Source organism: Drosophila sechellia, chromosome 2L (assembly GCF_004382195.2).
Source record: "Drosophila sechellia strain sech25 chromosome 2L, ASM438219v1, whole genome shotgun sequence".
NCBI lineage: Eukaryota > Metazoa > Arthropoda > Insecta > Diptera > Drosophilidae > Drosophila > Drosophila sechellia.
Window position 1 is genome coordinate 9,064,703 of NC_045949.1, and position 26,778 is coordinate 9,091,480.

Sequence of the window (26,778 nt, forward strand, 5' to 3'; positions counted from 1 at the left end):
CCCCAAATGGAGAATCTCAATCTCCCGCACGTAGCTGCTTTGTTTTTTAGCTTTGAAAAATATTTAGTTGAACTTTTTATTTAACGCATCAATGGCCACTTGGCTTCAGCTGTGGAATCGACGTTAAATGGATTCAGAAGCTTCTTTTGTTGATTTCGAGGGGGGAAACCGAGAAAGGGTCGCAGTTATTTTGTCTTCTTTCCCCGGACTTCACGGCGATCTCCCTCACATTAAACTGCTTTTGCGGAATTTGTAGTTGTTGTATCTGTTACTGCCGCATGGCTCATAATTTTTCATTGCTGTCGGAGTTTCCCTCCGGCTCCGCTTTTCCATGAAAAATTGATGCCAGTTTCGATTTGATTGGATTTGAAATGCTATCGAAGTATATTGAATTGCTTTTGCCATGGGGTTGGTTGCTGCAATCAGGGGTTAATAGTTGCTGGCTGACATTGAAGTTTCTCCGATTTTCACGGCTTGGCGGTAATTGCTCTATGGATTTATTTAAACATCGCCCAAGGAGATCTGAAGCTTAGATCATTCGCAGGTCATTAACTCACCTGTACCTGGGGTGAACATCATTGTATCTGCATCCTTTGAGTGCTCTCTTGTTATCCAGAATTGCATAATAAATTGCAAGGCAAATGTGCATGCAAATTGTGTGCTTGTTTGTGTGTAAGATAGGAATATCTGAAATGAGTGCCAAGGTGTGGGCAGGTGACAGGGTCAAGTGTCTTAAACGACTGTCAATGACACCCTGAGATGAGCTCTGAAACTATTTAAACGAGTGCTCTTAAAGTAATTCGAGCTTCACTAAGTTTTAAGCACTCCGCTTAAGGACCTCAATAAAAAAGCAGAGCAGCGAACTCCATTCATTAGCAAATCTCAGCTGGCCGTCCACTTTGAGCAACTCTATTCAGGCCAGTGCAGCTTGGCTAATTCAATTAACCACCTCTTTTGAGGCGCGTTTTGAACTCAGCTTGGCTTGCCCCGGACTTGTTCACCTATTGATCGCCCATTCAATTATTTGCGTCGTCATTCAGCCGTGGTCTTCCTCGGGGGCGAGGGACGTTGGTGGGCTGTGGGTGGTGGAACGGCCTTCAGCCCGCTGTGCTGTTAACGAAAATGCCAGACAAAGGCGCCAATCCCGACCCCGCCAAACCATCCGGATAATGCAACTTGGCATTTCTATGGATGCCTCGACATCGCTGCCGTGGCATTGCTTGGCACTATATCAAACCCACATCACCCCCTCGTTGCCACCCAGCCACCCAGACACCCCCCCTGTTCGTTGCGCTTTTCGGTTGTTCCAATTTTCAGCTTTCGGCTTTTGGGGGAGCGGGAAAAGCCGTTTGGGGATTCGTTGGCCAAGGGCCGAAAAACTGCCGTAAACTAAATTCAATTAGATTTTTTTTCGCTATCTTCCTCTCTTGCTTCCACCCCCTATACCTATTTCACTCCCTCTTCGACCTATCACAATGGATTTGCATAGTCGAAATGGTCGAGAAGGAATTTGGGAGATTGGCTAGCAACATTTGTAGCATGTGTAAAAGAGAAAATTTGATTTGATTAAATGTTGCCCGGCAACAAGTGTGTTCAATTATCCCATCCCCTCTCGTACATCACCCGTGGGCGCTAAGTGATTGGGGGCGTGGCACCGTTTTCGTACAATCACTTCAATTGCATTGTGCGTGATTGACTGACTGAATGAAACTGATGGGGAAGGATTTTCACATCTGACATTTGCACATAGAACAGCCAATTTGCGAAATGCTGTATGAGGATGGATGGCCATTAGAGCCAAAACCAAAGTTCGTAATTGTTTAAAATCGAAACTCATGAATTCCTTTTAAACACACTTTTAGCCCAACTATTACTTATTATTTAATAAATGATAGCATGTTAGTATATTAGGACATTTTTACCGAATTCGCAAACAGCTGTATACTATACTGTAAGTCCAGCAAACATATTTAGTCACTTAATAAATTCTGAGCTTACGAACATATCTAATATTGAAATGTACCTGTGGAAACAAGGCTGCTAGGAATACTATCTTAGTAATTGAAATGGAAATCTCTGCACTAGCTTTTGTTATAGTGTTCATAGGTGCATCTTTCTTCATCCTTGGTGTGGCAAAGCTCTATTAATTACATTTGAAAATAAATGGATACACACAAGCAAGATACAAAGATTTCACAAAATTTATTTCTTATTTCCTTAAATCTTTGGGGCACTCAATTAAAAATGCACAAATTGCTCTTCCAGGCATCCTTGAGCTCTAAACTAGAATCAAAAGACTGTTCATCTGCAGTCCGTATATTTTTTTTTATCTCTTTCCCCCATCCTCTATCTGTTTCTCTCTACGTTTTATATGTGTGTGGGTGATGTACAAAATTTATGGCTCAAGCTTTAAGTAAATTGTATCGGATTTAAAACTAAGCACTCGACAGAAGCCGACGAACCACTAACTAAATGGCTCTCTGCCTGTGCGGATGTTTGTGTGTAGGAATTAGGATACATGTTTCGAAAAATATTATATTTTTGAACATCACTATTGAATAATAGAATTATTTTGCATGTTCCCTCGAAATATGATTGATATGGCACCCTCTTGTTGCTGTAAACCTTGTTACAGTATCATATACAAACTAATTAAATTGGTTGCTGTGTAGGTTCGTGAGCCTGTGTTTTGACGTAGTGTGTGTTGGGTAGGAAAACACATCCAAATCCGAAAAGTAACCAGACCGCGCAGCTGTTTGTTGTACTTTGCTGCATACTTTGTGGCGCACTTGAATATGCAGATACACACACACACAATCACCAGCTCGCACAGTCTGACACGCACACAGATGCAGAAGCCGAGCTGCAGTGTGCAATGTAATTCATTTTTGACATACGTAACGCACAGAACTCAGAGGAGGAAAGAAGGAAGAGAGGGGTGAGGAGTGGAAAATCGTTTTTCTTTTAATATAGGATCTGTGACTGTGGTTTTGCGTGTGATAGTCGATATAGCAATATCCTAGTCTTCAATCATTTAAGATTCCATATGTCAATTCATAAGCTAATTTTCACATTGGATTGCAAGAACTAGGCTAACTAACCATTTCAATCATTTTTTCATTAGAGTTAAAAAAAATGTTTACATATATTCCTAAATTAGTAGCACGCTTCAATTTGTAACTAAAGTAATGCTTCTAATACAAGTTCCCTTTAATATACTGATGTTAGCGAACGAGACGTCAATATACCCGACATCTTCTTGAATAATGGGTACGAAAGGGAAGAGAGCAGAATGAATGAGGAACTCTCGGCAGCTGCGAACACTTTTACATATTTACAACTTAATACCTTGCCCAATGTTTGCCAGTGTGTGCGGTGTGTGTGCTAGTGTGTATGTAGGAGAGCTTAACTTTGCATGCTGCAAATAATTAAAGCATAAAAGAAGGCGCTGCAGACAGGAGCCGACTAGGATTGGGGGAAAGGACGAAACGGAAAGCCAGCAGCCAGCAGCCAGCTGAGCAGCATGTGTCATCTTCTGAAAGTTACCATCGTGTCAACCGTTGGGCGCCATCCTTTGAAGCTCTCAAGGAGCAAAGGACGAGGTGCGGGAAGGCTTGGAAAAAGGGCGGGAGGAGGTGGGGCTGGCCGCAGAAGCAACTCCTTGTTGAATGTGCAAATGAGCTTGTCCTGGTTTGGCTGCTACCTTCCGCACTGGTGGCATATAGCTCAGCCCTGTTCCTCGCTCCAAAGTGAATATTTTAATGCAAATTTAATGGAGGTTTTTGTTTTCTGCCCGGCATCCCATTTAATTTTGTCTCAAGTTGTACTTTCAGTTGCTTTGTTGCTGCTCTATGGCAATAGCTCCCCGGGGGCTCCTTCCGGCTCACATCCTCACATTCCGGCCGGAGTGTTGGAGGATATGCATGTAGTTTTTGCGTGTCGGTAGTTTGCCTGCATCTTGAGCAGGAAATTTGCAAGATAATTGCTTCAGCAGTTCGGGTAGGGTATATTTAAATTCGCTCTGGGAGGCGAACTTATCTAAAAACTATGTGGTTCCCTGTGGGAAATGGTCAAGTTTTTTTATCTAGGGATCCCAAAAACTGCCTTAAACGTACGAAACTTACAGTTTGTTTAGGACTCGTTCAAATAGTTCTTCATCCTTGGTCTTTATACTTCTAAGTTTGTAGGTATATTTACCATTAGGCATTTGAAATTCTTCACTTGATTGACTTTCACTGAATTTGCAGAATACTGATGACCCAACTAAGCTTAAATGGCATTTGTAGTTCCTACGCATTGCCTTTGAATATCACTCATTTAAGACAGTTTCCCGATGAAAAAGTGTCATTAGTGCTGCACTTCTTTCTTTCCTTTCGACCCCTGACCTTTTGTTTCGTCTTACTGTGCACTCAGTGAAGCAGTTAACAGTTATCGCTTGTCCGTCGTACATCTCCATCTTCCGCCTAACTATTCATCATTGTGCTTGGCAGTGCAATAGGATATTGGGTTCACCTGCAAGGGCCGTTTGAAAAAAGGGAAAGCCATCCGACCATTAACAGGCTAGGCCAAAGCCAAACAAACACGGTCAACAGAGTGAGAGAAGAGGGGCAGTGATAGTAACTGAATTGTCACATGAAACGATTTTAATTGCATTTTTGTAGCCCGTTTTTCTTCCTTTGCTTTTTCATTCTGCACTTGGCATCAACGGTTGGCAAACAACAATAAACAAACAGGCAGGCAAACGAGAGATAAACAAACAGAGCGCCAATGATACGGCTAAAAAATGATGGTACTCCACCAACGATTTTTACCTCAGTAGTCGGGTAGTAAATTTAATAGCCTCTGGGCCTGACATTTGGATCGTTTGATTTATGACATTTTAAGAAAGAAATACTGGCCAAGTTTGCCAAGTCCCTTGCTAGCTTTGAGGTGAAATTCCTTTAATACGTGATGCAATGAAATCCTCATTACAGCAGGTGATATTGTGGGTGGTATTGTGTAAATCACGCATACGCCACGTTGTGTGTGTTGTAACAGCATGTTTGCGTTAGACGTGCGTTGTTGTCTTATCTCTAGCTAACTATATATCTCTGATTTGAAAATAATTACTTAATACTAATACTTAAGAGAGTATTTAGAATGTAAAAATCTTATAAAGCGTATGCCATGTGTTTTTTATCTCTATATTTTACTACAGAAAATTTCATATCTACTGCTTAATTCAGACAGGCACTGCTTTAAATTGTCTCCGACTCCGTAATTGCCGTAATTACTGTCGACTGTCCGTGTGAATTATGTGTACATTTGAAATTGTTGGCCATAATTTAACGCATTCTAAGCCTGCTAATAAGCCAGGTTAGTCCAGGCATTGAGCGACTTACCCACACAAATGGCAACAGATTGCAAGACCCAAAAACCGAACGTCATCATACCGTATTTAAATCATTAAGCTCTGCAAATTGATTTAGCAAAATGTGCGGGCTAGTTTGTTCAGTCTGTTGGTGGGTGTGGGTCCTCTGCATCGCACTTCATCGCGGCTCCAACAACTCATAGTCGGTCTGCTTGTTTGCGGTTCTTGTTAGTTGTTGTCGACACTCTCCCAAACCCAAACCTCTCTTTAAACCTGCTCCAAAAAGTTTGCCCGTTGAAAGTTCTTTGGGACAAATTGTTGTTCGCATCGCTTAGACGTCGCTGCAAAACAGTGAGAAAAAAATGCCTATTTTTGTTTCGAAAAAGCAGTCTTCCTAAATTTCTAGTTTAAATTTGGACAATTCCAATTCGTATAATCTTCCGATTATATATGCTTTTTTCTTAGTGCAGCTTCGGGTTTTGTTTCAGTTTTAGCGCTAGTTGGTTGAAGTGTTTGCAACCGCAAAAAGGTAACCGAATGAAACGTCGCTAATGACTGGATAAATATTTGTGCTTCCATGTTTGGATTGCTTCTTTAAAACGTGACAAGCGCGATTTGGACAACATAACGAAAAGTTTTGCCAACTTTCAAGTTATAATTAAATGAAAATGGGTTTAGATAATTGTGATTTGATTACTGTGGTGGAAAGTTGAGAAGTGGCAAAATGTTGTGAAAAATTAAGTGACACCAGTTGTAGAAAACGTTTTTGTAGAATGTACTCTTTAAGCTTTCTAAAGAATTACATAAAATACTATACCAAATCTACATTTTAACGGGCACCCGTATTATCAGCAAGGGTTCCGCTTGCCCTTCCGAGTCCCTTCCCATCCAATTAGTGCAGTCTGCTCCTTTTTATGCATGTTAATTCTCTTTACACGCTTTTCTTCAGTGAAATTCTTTGGAATTTTAGCCACCTTTCAATTTCTTGAGCCAACAATGAAAATATGCCCTAAAGTATTTCGTGTCGAGCGGAAAGTTTCCGCATTTAAAATTAAGCTAACAAGCTGAAATCGTTTCTCGCACCCCAAATGGCAGCCTCAGTCGGTCTGAGGGACATTCTTGGCTAATGCCAATTATGGTAACAATATCGGAGGGAAACAGGCTCAAAGTGGGCCCGAGGAAATGCCCAAATTGGTGGAAAAATGGCAAGTGACCATTAAAGGGGGACTGGGGCTATCTATTAACGAGCACATGGATGCTATGTTCATGCCTTCTCAGATTGAGTAACTTCTCAAGCAGAGCTCACTATTTGTATGCCTTATCGGGGAAATCCTGGGGAAAATGAATCACTTGACTTGTCGCAGTTGTCCTTGTCGCTTTCAGAGACCCTATTTTATGAGGCGTGGGGGTGGATGGAGGTTGGCCGGAGAGGGGGTGCCAAAAAACTTGAACGCCTGTTGACACACACGCGAAAAACTTGAGCAGCAGGGGAGAGTGAGTGGGGTAAATACTTTGGTTTGTGGCTGCCGCTTGTAGCCGCCAAAAACATTTTGCTAACGATTTATGTCCGTTGCATGCTGACTTTCTCAATCCCTCGCCGCCTCCGCATCTTTCGCCTGCAGACAAATTTCTGCTAGTTTTTCAGTCGAGTTGGGTTGCTCCTGGTGCATCGGTGCTTAATGGCGCATTGCCATCATATTGGGTTTCAGGACAGCCGCAAACGGAGGGCTCAGGCAGGGATAGTCGATGGCGGCAATAGCTCGAAGCAATTAGTTTAGTTTTACGTTGAAGATTTGCCATCGAGGCTAAATGGGGCTCTTCGGTGACAGCTTCCTCCCTAAACACCACACTCCTACTGTCCCTTTCCGTTTGGTATTGCACTTTAAGTGGTGACGATGATGTCAGGGATTAGTTGGTGACTTAAGCAGCCAGGGGATAAGAGAAAACATTGGATTTTGCTGGGGTAAATTCCTGCAGAGCAAAGTACCTTTGTAAAGAGAAGCACAGAAGCAGGGAAACTGCACTTGATTTAATTCATTAACCAAATAGGGAAAAGTTTTGAAAAGCAAATGCGTTTTGAACTTTCAACATTGCACCAGCTTTATGTTTGCTTATTGCAGGAAATCGTGATTAAGTTGGATGAATTTTTGCAACTGGATGCTCAAATTATTGTCTGGTACTAGCCAGTATACTTTAAAGAAAATCTAAAAAACATTAATGTTCTTTAAAATACAATTCATGGGTATAGGATGTGATATAAAGAGATAAACTGGCTACACAGTTTATATATTTGATTGGAGTCTTTAATTTGTGAAATGTGTAAAAGCCACTCATCAATTATCCCGAACTTTGTACTATTCAACCAGCCAGCAACATTTGCACTTTCAATCCCGCCCCCTTTACATCGAATCCCTTTGGTGGGACAACTTTGAAAAGTTTTAATTAAACCAACTTTAAAGCTTTTAGTGTTCCTGCTGGTCAGTGCTGTCAACATGTGCTAGGACATGCCGGATGGGATGGAGAGGGCCCTGCTCCATATAAACTTCCCCGCTGTAACTTCCCCACATAAGCCCCCAAGACCTCCACATGGGCTATATTAAATCTGAGCTGTTTTACAACAATTTTGCCATTAACACATTTGGCCAACAGTGTCACCAGACACTGAGCTTTAAGCTTTTCTGGAAAAACAAAAATTGCAAACAACCCGCAGGTTGTCGAGAGGAGCAACTTTTCCTCGAAGCGGCAAAAGCAGATTGGGTTAAAGCCTAAAATGCTTTAGCAACCTGACAGCTGTAGAAAAGCGAGGTTGGTCCTTTGGCGGAAAGAAGAGGGAAATGGAGAGCGGGTAGTTGGCTGGGTGAAAGATGCAAACAAGCCGTGTGAAGGGGTCCATAGACAATGGACCGAGGACTCTGGACCTGTGTCAAAGTTGCCCATCGAAGCGACAAAAAATGATGTATCAAACTGGACAGGAAAAAGGCAGATGAGGGGGGCGCGTTGGGACTGCCCAGTTCGTCCTTTTTGTATTTAAAGTTACACCTACAGAAGCGTCAGCTGTGCTTCGGTGTCTTCCTCATCCTAGGGCTGTCATGTTGCGTCTTTAGACGGTTCAGTGGGTTTAACGCAGGTCCTGCTTCTCCTCGTTATCCTTTTTCGTTTGTGATGTGGCCTATATCGAAAAACTCATCCAGTTGTTGCCGTTTTCTGCGGCTTTTTATTTGTGTGATGTTATTAGATTCTTATCATGCTTTGAAAATTGTTTTTATTTGTTGGTAGATTCATATTTTCTTAAATACAGATCTTCTTACGCTTAACATTCTGTTACAAAGTTGGAGTGCTATTTCTGTTCTCGCATGCGATTTTGGATGCCTGTTAATGCTAACAACGTCTGTAAGGGTTTGTGTCCTGGCTCAAAGATGACTGTAAGTTATCTTATACTGTTTTGCTAGCTGCTATATAACATAGATGTTACTTGCTCTTACTTAAACAAGATGTGTAACTAAATATTAAATTAAAAATTTATAAAAAATTTGGTAAACTTTCAAATAATATAGCCCATTAACCTTGCTTGATTAAACCAGAAACTTGAATGCCCATTTCCTGGAATGGCTTCTTGGTTAATCTCTTTCGCCTCCCTGCCTTTATTTAATCATCCCCAAAGTATCTAAACTTCTGCCCTTTATCTCACCTATTATCTCCATCACTGTCCGAATCCATCCCCCAAAAGGGCTCTCTTTAATGCCGGCCCAAGTGTAAACACCAAAAACTAATTGTCTAAGGACACGCAAAATGCTTCTTGGTTTTTCGCCCCCGCATTTTCCGCTCTCAATGTGTTTTCATAGCACGCCTTTGTGCCAGGAATATTTATGGAATACAAAAGGAGCCAAACATCTTTAACTGGGTAAACATGGTGGAATGAAAGTTTCATAAATTACAACACGTAAGCCGGTCCAAACTGACGAAAGTGCGTGGAAGCGAGGGATTTTAGTGGGCAATGCTGTTCGGTTTTCATTTGCATTATGAAGTTTGTAGCTAAGAGGGCGCGCCCTTTTTATGCCCTGCTCGATTTCCGTATTTTCCCCCACGCTTTGCGGTTGTAAACAAACGCTTTCCACCATGTAAAAGTCAACAGAGTTTATGGCAGCCTTGTAGGCGGCACTGTTAGCCTGCATAACTTGCTCCCCAAATTTCTCTCTATCGATTTGTTATGCATGCTCTGCGCAATCGCCACTCGAATTTGGCTGCAAACTGGGACCGGGAAATGTTTTTTGGGGATATAGGGTGCCGAGCTGCGGCTCACAGCGCCCAAAAGTCACCCTATCACCGCTCATCTCATCAAATTAGCACGCCGAAACGAGAGACAGCCTTTGCAGCTTTTTATAGCAAGGGCTCTCTCCTCACAAATACCCCCAAAGTGGCGCTCTCTCACGCTCTCTCGTACAATTTCATCTTTGCAGGGGTGGTATGTGGATAAATTTTAGCCGCCATGGATCCCAGTGCTCTACAAAACATGGATCGGGACGCATTAAAGAAGCAAATCGAGAATATGAAATATCAGGCCTCCATGGAGCGCTGGCCGTTATCTAAATCCATAGCAGAGTGAGTAAAAATAATGCAAAGAATATTAACAAAATATTTTAAACATCAAGTTGTGAAAGTTGTAGAAAAGTCGCAAAGTGCAATTATTAAATGGAATTCAGATCAGAAACTGTTCTATTTTCAGTGTCTGTGCTTGTAATTGTGAGAGTGTTGGTTGGTATGTGCTTGGTTTGACCTACGACCCCATTAGGCATTTGCATCTCGTCTAGACTGGAACCCAGTGCAAATCTGAGTTTTCCCAGATTCGTCAAGTGACTGTCCGCAAAGTATTCTCACACGTGTGCTAAAAGCCAACACCTGAGTTGGCCAAGAATTTTTGCCGCTTGCTTGCTAAATATTTACACAAATATAAAGCCGTCGTGTTGTTGTCGTTCGTTGGCTCACAGCTTTTTCGAATGACAACGACTGCTACGTCTCAGACTCCCTTCTTTCGCTGTGTGTGTGCGTGTGGGTGTGCGGTCCATCCATGTGTGTGTGTATGTCCTTGTGTAGACATTGGCTAGACATGAGCGGAGGCAACCCTCCTCCGATCCCCCTACACGGAATAGAGGAAAAACGTCAAGTGAAATTCTTACTTTGCTACAAGAAATTACTCAGGAAACGGATTGCAAACGGGTTTTGCCAAGGTGCGAATGATTTAAATGGTCGCCGTCGGTAAATTACTTTTGCTGGATGACACATTCCTTCCTTCTGATGGCTTTCCTGCCATTGACTTTCTTTTAATTAGCAATTCTGTGGAACGACGAAGGCTCACTATAAGGAGCAAGAAGCTCTACTCAGGAGTATATATAGAATTCGAGCTGTTTTTCTTTCTATGAATAGAATTTCTGTCATTCTGCCCATTTTCGTTAGTTGATTAGATGAAATCAGTAAAACAAATTACACCGCACATCTCATTTTAGTTTTTAAAAGAGGGTTTAGCTGATGATAGTGGTAAACAACAAAAAAGCTTAGTGATTCATGTGAGTCGGAGACTATGAATCGTTTACCATTGAAACATACCATCATATACGATAATTAAATATGTTAAAATTAAATAGAAAAAAGATGGTATATGTCCGATGAGTCATATGATTTGAAAATGCAATGTTTTCGAAGTAAAGAGAATAAAAAAAGGTGGTATGTTCCCGATGAGTCATATGAATTGAAAGTTCAATCTTTTTAAAGTACAACAATTGTGAGATTTCGTTCTTAGAGAATACCTATCATTAAATTTCATAAATTTAAATACTGCTTAACATTTAATAAGTAATACATGTTGTACTAAAAATGATTACTAAAAAGTTATAGAAAGAATATTTCTATAATTTTCTAGCCGAAATGTTAATTAAGAAATCAAGATAAATTTCATTTTGTTTTCCATTCAAACGCATCAGTTTCACTAAAATATTTGTGTTTTCTAGGTCTCTTTTCGTTTTGCTTATTTATGTGGTCCATGGTATTGCAAATAAATTTTGCAGCTATCTTTGCGGAAGCCGTATAGTTTATTTTAAACTTTTATAGGCGGGAACGAAGCCTGCATCATAAATCACAATTAACACTGCTGCTTTCTAATGGCCGGCTTTTAATTTAGCTCTGGGCCCGAAGGCAAATACCCACCCACGTTTAGCCCCACGGATTGCGTTTCTAATGTCATCTTTTAAATAAACACCCAACCGAGGACGGAGCGGACGTCCTCTGATTTAGTTAAACATTTAGTCAGCAGCTAATTATGAATAATTAATTGGCACACAGTGAGTCTGCGCCCTCCGCTCCACTGTTCTTACTCATCCGGCTTGGTGGCTCAACTCCGACTTAATGTGGCCCAAGCTGGCTCCAAGTGTGTGCGTTGCTGGTAGTCGCCAGCGGCTTTCATAAATAATTTAACACCCGACTTTAGACTCGCTTACCGCCCCCTTCAGGCGCTGTTCGGCCACGCCCACATACGCCTACCGCCAAAGCCCCTCGGATTTGCCAATTTACAGTTGAGATTCTGTTTCTGTTTACTAATTTGCAACGCGTCGAGATGGGGCTCTTTTCAATTAGACGAATCTGCTCACGCTTCTCATTGCTCTCAGCTTATTTGGCTGCATAATTCCCTCTTTTTTGCCAGATTCAGTTTTCAGTTTGCTACTGAGTCACGTTGGCTCTTAGTTTAGAGGTGTTAATTACAGAAACGTACGAATCTAGAATCTACCAGGGATGGGTCTAAAGTGTAATTAAGCGTAATGCTATTAAATGTGGCCACATTGTGCGAGATACCGCAAAGATTATTTTTCGCAACAAAATATTATAAAATTTACGCGTTTTCAAGTAACGAATTATTCAAAATGGAAATTTGTGTTGAGTACGAACGTGTGGCATTCTACAAACTTTGTTTAATGACTTTATGTGTAATATACAAAGAGACTAGCAAGTAAAATACGGAATCATATTGGCAGGCTTAAAGCCATATTAATTTGATTTTCAAGCCACAATTTGATGCAATAATTGCCGGAGCAAACTGCCAATTACAAAGTAGTTTCAATTATAAAATGTCAAAACCGCAAACGAAATGTGAGAGACAACCAATATCAATGCTGAAGTGGCCAAATTTGCAAATTTGTTTTATCTGGTATTTCATCATTTTTGTTTATTCATCGCACTCCATTTCACAAAACAGCAAACATTTGCCACTTAATCAGCTCACAAAGGGGGCAAAATTAGACGGTCATCCGTCATTGACATATGTCAAACTTTGCAAAATCAAAGTCAATTAAATTTTGAGAGCGGTATCGAGCGTTCCTGATTGATGGTCGCAATTGCACAAGACTGACCACAAAGTGGAAGCCAAAGGATGGGGGATAGTAGGTTGCTGATTGGTTGGGTGGCCGAAGAATGTACTCGTTAAGTGCAGCAAACACCGCACATTACGCCGATTTGTTGCAGGCAACGTAGCAACGAAATGGAACCCGAAACTGGCACACACACACACACACTCTCACCAACTTATGTGGAGTCCTGCAACCCATGATTGATGGACGAGCATCGGTTTGTGTTGGAACCACAGAAACCACCGTGCGTGACAAGCTTCTGCCCGCAATTTCCCCTCATTCCGTTCCTGCCGCTCCACCCGGTTCCGTTCCGTTCTGTTTCGTTTTCGTCCTGTCGGCCGTTCGGGTGTCGTAGACAAAATGTTGCATACCTCCAGGCGCATACATTTCACCTTAATGTTTGGTCAGGACGCATGTACGCTGGTATCGTGGGACGGTTGCCTCGGATGCCTCCGGCGCCTTTCAGCAAAACTTTGCCATGGATTGCAGGTGTCCAGCGGAGAAACTTTTACTTTACATCGCCTGAAATGAATTTCAGTTCACTTCACTCGGAAACTTCTTCCGCTGCTGCATATAATTCTTGGCGCTTCGCAATTTATTTGTGGCTGCTGGTGCTTTTTTCCCCGCTCATGCAATGTGTGGCGTATAAATAATGCAGAATGAGACACTGGGCTACAAAATATGGAAAACGCTTTGGAGCGCATTTCAAGCGGAAAATTATGTTACTTTTGTGGCTGTTTGGGTTTGGGGCTTCTTGTTCGGAATGTTCCGTATATATCTTTATGGCATTTCATATTTTACTGCCTCTCACTGGCGGTTTATGGCCGCCCGCCACGCCCCCTTTTCCTTGCGGTTTATTATGCGCTGTAAATTTTTCCCGCGGCAGCGAATGCATTTTGCTCCCTCTAATCTTTGTTGCATTTGGGCTTCGGTATCGCGAGGAAAGTACTTTGCAAACATAAAACACAATAACTCCATATACCCGTCGTTCTTTATTCCCAATTAAATCAGTAGATTTATATCCATTTACTTACGTCGCGTACATACAAATATGGGAAATCAATTGGGAAAGTGCTCGTAAATCAACAGAAATATTCATATTTTTCTTGTATTTTTTTAGGGCTTTCGATTTGTAATTTTCGATACCAGGGACAATAAATTGTTTGCTGTCAATAATTGGGGCTGCTGATGTCCCAAGATATTAGTAGAAATTACTTGTAAATTGATTACTTTTGGATATTTCGAATTTCTTTAATACTACAAAAACTAAGATAGAATTCGAATTTCTTTGATACTAAAAAAGCTTATATTGCTAGAAAAAAAAACCTATTTTCTTGCGTTTTCTTCAACCCAATGTGGATACCCAAAATAATGCAGTATCATCGCAGCTAAAGTGATGAAAAGTTTGCCGAATCATTGGATTTTCCAGCTCGCAACGATCTGTTTTCTTCCAGTTCTTGTTAATTCTGCATTGATGGCGCACAACTTTTCAGCTTTTTGGCTGGCTGCCCCGCCAACTGGCTTTCTTGAAAAATGTCTGACAAGAATGAAAGCTGCGACAAAAGGAGCACAAACTTTGATTAAGCCAGCGAAATGAAGCTGAGTTGAACGTGGTACAGCGGGTACAAATGGAAAATCCTCTCTGGCATTTTTCCCCAATGCCCCATTACGCGCGTAAAACACTCTTGCAGGCATTAGATGCGATTTCCAAAATGGAAAAACGGTCGAGTTTCCATCGAGCGGAAAACGAATAAGAAATGTTTCGGGACTTCCAATTGGCCAGGGAAATGTCGGAATTGCTATTCGTACGTTTAAACTCTAAAATGGCTGCGTACGCAAATTAATTGCCAGTTCGTACGCATAATGAAAACAGCAGGAAGTAAGTGTGGAAACTGCTGCTTTCGATTGTGGTTCTGGCCACCTCTGGCTTGTGGCTTAACCTTTGTTTGTTTGTGTTCCTGGTACGCCCACATGGCCACCACCGCCCTCCGGTGGACCACTGAATTGGATTAGCGGCTTATTCAATTTCATTTAAATGCAAAACATTTCGAACAAAAGGTTTTCGGTCAGTGGGACAAACTTTGAAAGTAAAAGTTTAATCAATTTGTGGTTCTTTTTCTTTTAGGATTCTTTGTGAAAAATTACAGAGCATTCCTTTGCATTTTTATTATTTCTGAAGGGCTGAAATATTTTAAATACAATTTGTATTGCAAAATATATCACTAAAAAAGCTTGCGAACAATGTTTGCGATATCTTAAATAACTCTGTTTATGCCGGGAACATTTTTATGTTCTTCCAGCTTAACATTAAATTTGGCGAAAGAAACCATTTTTTGTCTTCTGAATTTTTCGCACATTTTTCAAGTCTGCAGTCCAAACACCACCCCGAAAACCAATTGCCCCACCTCCAAGTGAAAATAAACCGACCTTATATAGAGAACAATAGCAACAACCATCAGCTATGGAGAATAAATTACACCGGCTAGCGGACTGTGTCCTGGAATATGACAAACACCTGCTGATTGCTTTATGACTACGCAGTCTTCCACTCACCTTTCCCCGCCTTTCTTCGCCTTTCTCCAGCGTCTTGGCAGCTATTTATGAGAGCTTTTCGCTCTTATATTCTTTTTGCTTTGCATACAGCCAAGGAGTTCCTTCTGTTCCTGCTTTTCCGGCTGCCTTTTCTTTTGTTGTTGACACTTTTAATGCTGATTAATGGTTGCGAACGTTGCATGCCACATATAAATGAATTGTAATGTGGCAGTGCCATAAAATTGGATGGGGAAATCCGTCGGAACCGAAGCAGTCCTGAGTTGGCGGCATTCATTTGCCATGAGTTATGATTATTGGGTCTAATTGTATGTTTGGTTTGCGATACAAATAGAAACTATAGCCGTGGGTTAAAAACAGATAACAATGAATGACCTGCGGCACATTATTACTGAAATGATGGATAAAGGTATTTAATTATTCATAAACTTGTTTGTATTCCAATTTAGCTTATTTTTAATAATATGCACTTAAGCAATTACATCCAGATATATGAAAACCGTAAGGCGTATATACTTTTATAAATTCTTCCGAAGCCAACATCTAAGTCAACTCTATCGGCTTTAGAATGCTTAGGTGCAGCTAAGAATTCTAAGAATGTCTGAGCCTCAAAGGAAATTCTAACGTATATACTATCCAGTGGCACTTTAGTACAGCAACTGCATTATCTGCCGCACGCGTTTCCATCGCCACAAAAAGTCAATTCCGAACGGTATTTTGTGGCAGACACAAGTGCATCAAAGCAGCCACAATGATCAGCCAAAAACATTCAATTAGCTTCCACAAGAAATTCCACAAGTGCTTGTTCTTTGCTCCTCCACCACATTTAAGCAGGAGCAGCAGAAGCCAATTAAGCAGTTGTCTAATGAGAAAACCCTGCCAACGAAGGCCACGCCCTCCATCTACAAGCTGCAATTACCGCCCTCTCTTTGCTCCTTTCGCATTCCCTCGCCATTACCTACCGTTGATTAGCCCAATGATTGAACAATTGGCCCGAGGGACAAGATGGCTGTAATGTTGGCCATAAAGATGACGACCGCCAGTCCATCAGCATTGTCGTTTGCATTAACGTTCTTTTTGTTTTCCATCGTTCATTGTAGACTTAATATGGTTTTGATTCTCGAAAAGTAGGCACATTCAGCTTTCCATTAAGCCCAAATTCTGAGTATTTTACTGCAAATGTGCAATAAATATAGTAACTTAAGGTTGTTGTCTATTTTGAATTATAGAAATTAGAAATAAATTTAATGTCAAAGCAATCTAGTCCTTTTTCAAGCTTTTATATCTCTGTTGCAATACTTATTCGGAAACATCTGGATCTACCCTCGCGCTCAGCGCCTGGCATTTCAAATATTTATGGCATTATTTGTACAATATTATTGCTTTTCTTGCTGTTTCTGCTTTTGTTGCCGTTGTTCTTGCAGCGACTGTCAGCTTTTTGCTGCTGTTAATAAAAACAGAAATTATGAACACATGTAACGAGGGGAGACGGTGGAGATGATGGGGCTTCTCCTCCGCTCCTGAATTGTCCTGGAAAATGGCAATGCTTTGGCGCTTCCATTTTTTTTTATTGCGCGCATTTTCCCCATTGACACATGGGGGCCAAAGTAAAAAAAACGACGGCTGCCGTGTGTTCTAGCATCGGCATCCGCACTGGCATCCGCATCCACATCCGCATTCGCATCAGCGATGGCAGCACACATTATTGACATAACTACAAACAATTTATGGGCAAACAACGGTTACGTCTCGTTACCCTCAACTGTTGGCTGCCATCGAGGTCGTAATTGAATTTTGCTGCAAGCTGCCGAGCAGCGCCACAATTTCTGACGCCCATTTTCCCGCTCCACGGCGATTGCATTTTTGACAGCCCACAGTTCGCGGCTTAAATAATAAATGAAATGACTTAATACCGTATTAAAGCATTGGCCCCGTGTCCCCGATCCAATGAATCATGCACGTCCTTCTGCAAATCCCACGGCCATCTATGCAAACATTCTATATATAGTGGAAAGGTCGAAATGTTTTCGCTTCTCCGACTGTCTGGGGAATTCTCTTGGCCCGGTTCCTCCAGTTTTTGGCGGAAAACTGCCAGAATACATGATGTGTGGTGGTCGAGATCCTACTGCGAGAATGTTTTCGATGGCTTGTGAAGATAGGCAGGCTTTGGAGGTTGAAGGACTTTTTTTTATTAATCTACAACTCATAGAGGCAACCCAAGCTTCACAAAGTTTGTGCTTAATCAAACTCGAAGCTTTAATTCACTACCAAACGACATCATGCGATTCCCCTATTTTCCTCCTCACACTCAGATCAGAACTTAGATGAGCTTTTTATGGGCAATTCCCCAAAGCCTTTTTCATATTTCCCGCCTCGGCTGGTAAATCTCTTGGTCATGGTCGTTTCACTGCGCTGTCCCTTCCTGTTTGCCAGCATCCTTCCTTCACGCCAGCCCTCAATCCTTTAGGTCTTCCATTTTTTTAATTTGTTAAATTGTGTCTGGCTGGGCAAAATGAGCAGAGTGAAAGGAAGGGGAAAAGTTGCCGGCAGACAATGGAGGAGCGAACAAGAGGGTGGTGATTTTAATTTTAAGTGCAGGCATGACTTTTGCCAGTCACTGTGACTGCAAATGTGACTGCGACTGTAGCCTCAACGTGCCACTTTTCCACGCCTTTCTTACCCGTTCGTCCTCGTTTTCATTTGCGAAATTAAATTTTGCATACGTAATGGTGGACAGTCACGTCGAGAGCCTTTTGTCGGTGACTGTACTGGACCAGGACCTTTCCCTCACACATACATACGCTGTTCATACTCACACTCAAAGCCATGCATTCATGCATGGAAGAGTGTCAGTCGGTTATTAGGAGCAGCTGAAACGGCAAGACGTTCCGCCTCCGTCTGAGTTTCATGTGCCATGTTCCAGTAATTAAAACAACTTTTCCCCGGCGATGGCGTCTCCTTTGGATACTTTTTGCACATGAAATGTGCGCCATAAAATCTGTGGCTGTCTTCCTGCATCATTGTCCATAACAATGAGACAGCGTTGCTCTCCAAGCACGAATGTTCCCTGGTCGCTAGGTGGTATTACGATCACACTGAGAAAAAATGCTACAAAGTCAGCAGACTATTCTTTCCTAGCGTTATGCACATGTCTACATCATATGTATATGTATACCCTTATGCCACCAAATGCTCATAGCATTCTAATTGTGTCTAGAAATTCATTGTATCCATTATACATTTTTTTCGATTTATTTTGGCTCAGTGTAGTTACACACAGATACACAACAGATTCGAGCACATGAGTGTGCTCCATGATGGCCATTTGGGCTTCATGGCCCATGGATAAAATCGCTTTGTTTCCGCCGCACCCAGGTGCTTCAGCACCAATGTGGGCTTAAAATTAAATTATTGGTTTATTTATGCAGCGAAATGGTCATCAAATCGAGATTGTGATTGCAGATAAAGCGAGGAAATTGCTTTCTATGGAGGGGGCGTTAAAACGCAGACTCACGCATGAGTTGGAAAACCCAAAAACCATATAAAAAATTAAACAAACATTGTTTTGTCTATTTAGTTGTTTTACACAAAAATATTGAGAAATAGGATATCGAATGTGTATATATTTATTATTACTTATAAATATTTACGCTGTTTGATTGATCAGTGGAAATATATTCATTGTTATTTAAACAGCTGATAAAATTACCTACATATATGAATGGTAAATTACTTAAATGTGAAGCTCTTGAAATGCTTTAATTTTATTTACCAGAAGTTGTTAACCAAAGGCCAAAAGCTAATTCCCACTTCTTTGCACTTCGGCTAGAATTTGACAATTGAAAACCCAATTTACCAGAGCTCTTTTGTCTAGGTTTTTTTTGGTGTCCTTCAGATGCCAGCACTTTAAGCACTTCGTGCCATGTGCCACCCGAACTTTTCATCCTGACCACGCGGCACTCATTAAGCTACCTCGACAGGACTTAACCTGCTGTCGTTTACCAACACTGCCTGCTGGTAAAACCGCAGCTAGAAGTATCGAGAATGAAAATAATGTTAGCCACAGAAGACGATGGGGGAAAAAGCAGAAAAGTTTCGCAACAAATGTCCAAAAGCCACTTAACGGCGAATTAGAGCGCAACAACAACAAGTATTGCAACTGGGTGAGAGCGAGTTGAGAGCAGCGACAACTAACTAACAAAAAAGTACAGTTAACGCTAAAAGGATACGGCAAACTTTTCAAGCGTACAGAGCAACAACTTTGTATCCTCGTTGCAATTGACCATCGGGTGAAAACCGCAGGATGCCAGAAATGATGGACACCACCTCCCCACCACTAAAGTACCACCCCCTGGCTGGGAGGTACAGTTGTGTGCGCGGTTAATTGATGATGTCCCATCAAACTGTAACAACTTTCGGCTTGGGCCAAACAAATTGTATCCTAGTTTTCGGCGGATATTGGTGATACGGACACAACACTCACACGCACTTTTGCTAACCAAAACGAGGGACAGAATTAATTGTTGCTGTGGAGAATTTGCATTTAAAAGAGCAGCAAGCTGGGCTGCTAAAAATTGCATAACAAAGTGCGGACAACCATCATCATTTAGCTTGCAAATTGGTTTTCGGCTCTGGACATACTGGTCACCCACCCATGCTTTCACCACCCACTCATCCCTCCACATCCTTCGACTTCCTCGCAGGCAATTTGTCAGGGAAGGCATGCAAAGCTCATCCTCTTTTTTTTGGAGGGTTTGATGGTTTAGTAGGTCGGAAAAAAAAGCAATGCGGAAAGTTTAATTAAGTTTTGCGTGCCGATTAAATGTGTATAAATATTAATAAACAAAGTGCGTGACGAACGAACCAGAATTTGTGGAGCGAAGTGTCTTAAAAGAGATTGTGTGGTTAAGGATATTCTGCGGAAGTGGCGTGTGTTAAGCCTCGAATAACAAACTTGGTTTTCTGTGGGCTTCAGGCCTCATTAAACTCAACTTAAACTATCAATCATGGCTTTTTCGCTGACTTGGCCATCTTTTTTCCGCATCAATTAATCAGTCAGCGACAGTCTTTGGTCTGAAAGTACATAAAGACTATTGTTTCATAGTCTACTAAAGCTTAAGCCATTTGTCATTATTTGATGATTGCCAAAACTTTTTGTTAAAGCTTAATCTTTGTAAGTAATATTCGAAAAAGCCATTTGAGAAATTCCGATCTATTTCCTTAAAGAACAGCCTACTATATAGATTTTCCAACTTAACGCTCTTTCAAACTAAAACTGTTGGAAATTAAATTATTCAAATTTTCTAAAATCATAAGATGGTGGCGTGTCTCCGATTTGCATGTGTTTAAGTTTTGTAGTTTAAGCGACCGAAATGAGATTCATTTTCAACTGTTCCCAAAAGTGTATGACATGTGTGGCAAAGACACAGAATGAGTTAAAAGTGGAGGCCAAATCTGGTTGCAGCAGCAAAACTGGCTCTGCTGCAAATCAAATATGCAAATACACATAACAACCGAAACGGGGACAACAAAAACACTTGGGTAACCATTTTTGCATCAAACACACACGTACATTGTATATGTGGAGTGGCATGGGTATTTGGGTGCTGGATGGTGGCGGAAAGCTTCCTTCCACACCGCTCGACAAGTTTTTGATAGCAGGAAATTTGCAATTTCTGGCATTAAATTTCCGCCTCAACATTCACTTCATCAGCAGACGAGCATTATGCATTTGCATTAACCGCCTTCCCCGGGCCGTGAGTACATATCTAGAAGCTATCCGATCTGTAATTATCGAAGTGAGCCCAGGTATTATGTACTTAAGCTCTCTTAAAATCGAATCCCCCTACCCCAAAGTTCCCCCAACAATTGTGCGTGCCAGGAATGGTAAGTAAGCAAACAGCTCTCAGATATATGTACGCACATGTGCTTAGCGTTTCTGTTTCAGTGCCTTCGATTTGTGCACAGTTCTAGTTAAGTCGGTTTGTGGTCGTGCGATTGGGCGGTGGAAAATGCAAAATATTGCTTTATTCCACACTCAACTTAAGTCTGTCTCCTCCAGTCGGCACATAAAATACGTGCGAGTTGAGCTTAGCCTGTTTCCATTTACCATTGATTTTCTTCTCTGTTTTCACCGGAATCGGATTTCACCTCGAGAATTGCGTGGAGAAGTGGGTGCAATTTAAGTGAAATTGCATGTCAAGTTTCAGTCTGAAGGATTTTGTGAAAATTGGGATGGCTATAAACTCTAATGAATGTCTCAATTAAATTATTATTTATGTATTATTCCTTAGAAGACGTGTGTTCAGTTAAATCTGTAAATGTCTTAACCAACATTTTATTAAATTCCTAAACGACCCAATTATAAAATATCTTAAATAAGATCAAATGAATTCCCAGTAAAGTATAGGCCTATGTACTTGTTCACTGGTAATTTAAATGGATTAGTTCCAAAACATCTTTAAGTTGAGAATCAGAGATGGAATTGTTATACCCCTTACTCGTAGAGTAAAAGATTCGTATCGACCTGTTCCGCTGACTGAAATTTCGCGTTCGCATTCACACAAGCTGAGTAGCGGGTATCTGATAATCGGGAAACTCAACTATAGCATTCTCTCTTGTTTTATGTCACATTAAAGTTACATTTTCTCGGCTCACCACCACACTGAATTCTATCGATGTTGTTGACTTTTTATCCTTTTATTTATTTATATTTGCGAAGGTGGCCTTGCCAGTTGAGCCAGTTATTTGTCAGTGCCTATTCAGAGTTGCTTTTCGCATAAATATCCTTGCGGACCGCACTTGTCACACGTCATTTGATTTGCTACTTTTGAAATGAACAAAAACGGGCTACAATTCCATGGCCTAACCTGGGGCAAACTTTGACAAACACTTGACGACGACGTTGAGAACTCTGAATCGAAAACCGAGAAGAGCTCGGCTCAAGTGTTTTTTGCACAATTTCTTTTCAATTCAACGAAAGTGGACCGGCCGAGCCCTTTCCTGCCAGCCATTCCTATGCCCAGTCCAACCACCTCCCCCACGCTAAACATCCTTTTCTCTTGCTGCTTTTTGTTTTTAAGGCTTTCATCCTCGTCATCGTGCTCGGCGTAGTTTTCTATGCATAGAACTTGCGGCTTTTGCCCGTTCAGGCTATGGACCCCGACCTCCGGAATCCTACAGATCCTAGAATCCGGCGGCAGAATGTGGGGCTCGGGCTGGGGTGTGGAAAAGATTTTGTCTTTTAGCCTGATTTGTTATTCATGAAAAGGCAGTAGTGACTGAGGCTGAGCCTGGGGGCAAAAGAATGCCAGCGAGCCAAGGAAATGGTTAAGAAAATGCCGAGCACACTTTTGTGGTGGGCCAAAAATGAAGACGAGAGGGGCTTGGATGTCGGCTAGTGCATAATAAAGCTGTTTCTTAGTGGAGCGAATGCAAAGGAAAAGGGGAAAAATGATACCCTTCATTGAGTGGATCAGGTAGGGGGCCATCCTTCTGGCCCAACGATTAGCGTTTTGTGCATTTCGGTCTATATGACATGGACAGATTGGATAAGGCGAAAGCCACGAAATTCCCCGCTCACTTTCTTGCCAATTGTGAGTGCAAACAATGACCCAGTCAGACGAACGTCTGCTAACAGTTGTTCATTCTTGACTTGGCGTTTAGCAATTCACTGCACAATTCGGTGTTTTGTGATTCTGATTGAGTTATTCTACCTTTGGAAAGCAATCGTGACTTGCAGTTTGCTTAAAGCCAACCACTCTACTCAGTAATCTGACTTTAAATATTTAAAACTGAGCTATAAAAAATGCACTATAAGCATATTAGAGCGCTGCCCATCATATATTTACACAAGTTTTATTATAGCTCAGCACAACCGCCATGATTTGTGCACACCTGGCAGTATCCACCCGTTTCACTCCATCTTAGGTATGCAAATCTCGCCCACAGCTTACCTAATAAAATGCATCCACATCCATTTAGCGTGTGTAACAACGGCGAATTTGCATATCCCACATGCAATTTATTTATGCTAAATAGATAAACAAACAACGACAGCGGAATTTTATGCATATTTCTGTGTTGCAAGCACCTGAGAAATATGTAATGGGCAGCTAAATAATGCGCATTAAAATGCAATTAGCTGAGAGAGTACAAGAGCATGGTGGCTTACAAATACCAAAACAGGCACTCACATACACATGACCGCTCACACACACATATATATGCTTGTGTATGTAAATTATGGAAGGAAGACCCTCAAAGTTTTGTCTGCTGAGTTTTAAGTACCATTTGCGATTCTTCGGCGATGGAATTCTGTTTTTCTTGCTGTGGCGCTTAAAAGTGTGCTAAATTTAGCAGAAGGCCGTGGCACACACTCACACACACACACACCTTGATCCGGATGAGAACGTGCACATGTGTGTGTGTGAGGGTGAAGTGAGCTAGAAATTAGTTTATGGCGAAGGTCGTGCCAAGAAACACTTTCTAAATATGAGTGTATGAAAACTAGCTGAGGACATGAATATTCTATTTCCATAATGATACTCCGAAATGCCCTGCTTCGAGTTTATTTACATTTAGTGGTGGTAAAAGTTCTAATACATTTTTAGAAAAACATAAGCCATTTTGTTTTGATAAAACATTTATAAGAGCATTTCCCACTTTGTACACTTTAAATGAAATATAATGGATACCTGATGGAAGAGCAAAGCAGTAGGAATGTTTTCGGATATCCCCCACCGTCCGTGGTGTGTAAACAATTATAATAGGCTTCAAATGAAATTTTAAGCTTTTCATTTCTGTCACATGCGTGGCAAAGATAAACAATGTGTGCCAACCCAATTGAATCGAGGGGCTGGGGCTGAGATAGAGGCGAGCAGACAGAGGAAAACACAAGCAGATGCAAATTGACATGTGGCTGACGCATTTGTTTACCCAAGCTGAATATGAAATGTATGTGGGAGCTGTGACAGCGTTTGGGGTTTTTTATGGGTTTTGGGTTGAGGTGAGCTCTGGGCTTTTGGAAAAGCAGGCAATTCTAATTTCTAAGCTGCTGGATCTAAGCTTAATGCTTTCGAATTCGACCGGCCTCTGCTGCTGCGGCTGCCATCGATAAATAATGCTTTTTGTAGCATGCTTTCGGGCGCTTAAGATTGCGTGTGATTACGTATACGCACAGTGGCATTTGCGTGTGCTTGTGGTTGTCATAAATCAACATTTACATCGTATTTATGTTTTTTTGTGCAGCTGACAGACCGGAACAGGTAGAAAACTTTCAAAGGTAAATGATTGCTTGGATGGTTTCGGGCGAAAAAGGGGAGGAATACCAAATGTTGATTTCGCATTTAATTATAGATTGTGCGTGTGTCTCTCATTCCGCTGGGCTTAGATTGATGTGGGTTAGCTAGACCATAAAATCGAATCGAAGTTTTTGCTGGGAGATATGTAACACAAATTACTTCATTAATCGAAGTCATCAGCATGAATTTAACGTACATTTAATTTCGTTTCAATGCCAATCAGATAACGGTGCCTGGTTTTCTGTCAATTAGGGATTGATTCCAATTCCCTTAGAGATTACACAAAATTAAATACGCTTTATATTTTGAATTCCATTTTTATAGTATCAAATTATTTATCTTCACCCCATTATATGCATTCAATTGTATTGTGTAAATTAATAATTAATTTCTCCTAATGCATACATCCGGCGATTTCCATTATTGTTTAATTTTCATCATCTTTTGACGTTTATGGATCGATCTTCTGTTCGTTTCATTGTTATTCGCCACAGAACATCAATCGCCTAACCCTAAAAGCAAAATGTTGTCAGGAACTCAGTCATGATGTCGGAAAGTGCGTCCAAATGACTTTTCATTCCAGGCTCTTACAATTATTCACTTCTGAGCTCCATTCCACCCAGGAAATACATGAACATGTAAAAGCAGAATGGGGAATGTGAGGCATTTCAATTAGCACATAAAAGCCCAGCATGGTCGACATGGCCATGTGGGGCTTGAGGTTAGTAAAAGGGTCTCCAGACCTGACAGGGAACGACCATGGTCTTGCGGTCAACATATTAAATTAACGGCTGCTGAATTAGTTTTCAATGTGTTCGCCGCTGAATGGCAGTTTGAGAGGCAATCAACTTGTGTTTGCAAAGGCACGATGTTCGGCAAAGGCACTCAAATTAAATGCAGATGACGAATAAAAGTTTTTATGTCCCCCTGTGGCATTTCGTCTACTTTTACTTACATTCCCATTACCTACTTGTGTTATGAGAAAAGTTCTCCAAGACAAGGGAAACTCATCACAGATGCTAATGATGTCATGCACTTGTTGGTCTGAGCAGCCCGAAGGCAAAAGGAAAACTCAAGAGCGAAATTCTAGACTATTTCTTGGCTTCTAACAAAGTTAGGGGAGCCTCTATGATGGCAATATATTTTAATTGCTCTTACTTAATTTTTGCGTCTTTTTGATCTGAATTTGTACACCAGATATTCCAGAGGTCCCATGTCATTGTTCCTTGCCCTTTTCAATCCGCTTTGATACTCTCATTAAAAATGCATGTTCAGCAACACGCTTACTAAAAGGGTTTAATGATAAGAGTCAGGCTGGAGTCTATATAACCTTGGTCGGCAGAAGGTCCAAGTTCCCTAGGTATTTTCCAAATTTACTCTGCGGCTGCCAAATATCCAACGTCATCATAACAACTTTGTTTACTGCGCTTCGACCTGGCCTTGACTGCCAAGCCGAATCTCGAACCCCAGAAAACCCTTGGCCTTTGTTTACCCTTAAAAAAGAGCAGAGAGAAGAGCAGAAAACCAAAAAGAATATTTCCTAAGCTCTGTGGATTTTCATCTTTACTTTTCTCCAAGTGTGTATGTGTGTGTGTTTTGAGTTTTCCCGCTTGCACGGGCTGAAACCGCAAAGTCATAAGCCCATTAGCCAGGACGAATAGGAAGGGAAATGGGCAGGGGGCAAAGCGGTAGGCAGGGAGCATTGTTTTAGGCAGTCCTCCATGGGACATATATCCCCAACCGCTGGCATGACATTGCCTTTTGCTCTGTTGATGCGGAAAATGAGCAAGGAAATAGAGAAAATCCAGAGCACTGGCATGAGGATAACGACACCGGTGTAACAAGGACATCGCTGCCGACGACATGGTCTTGTTAAGTTAAATTATGCATGCATGCCACGCCTACTATTACACGAGGGGCGGAGCCCACCTGCACACCCTGGCATGCGATAATTGAGATCCATGCAGTAGGCATCAGTGAAACGGGGTAGTTCGGAACAATCAGCACCACTGATGGCAAACATCTAAACACCTTGCCACATGCAATGCAAATTAATAGATTTAATCGAACAAACACGACATCAAAGTAAACCCACAATGTTTAAAGGCATTTTGCGGTCAAATGAAAGTGCACACACAACCCCAACAAACACACAAATAAATTTTACTATAATGCTGGCAAGTGG

General features: G+C 41.4%; 1 protein-coding gene across 3 annotated transcripts in view; it reads left to right on the plus strand.

Annotated features, from left to right (window-relative positions):
- Positions 1-26,778, plus strand: part of LOC6611795 (guanine nucleotide-binding protein subunit gamma-e) — a 38,716-nt gene that overhangs the window by 5,995 nt on the left and 5,943 nt on the right. For all 3 annotated transcript variants that reach the window (XM_002036281.2, XM_032718657.1, XM_032718660.1), the window contains exon 2: positions 9,808-9,949. In XM_002036281.2, the coding sequence (XP_002036317.1) occupies positions 9,837-9,949 (113 nt within the window). In that variant the 5' untranslated portion in view covers positions 9,808-9,836. The remainder of the gene's footprint in view (positions 1-9,807; positions 9,950-26,778) is intronic.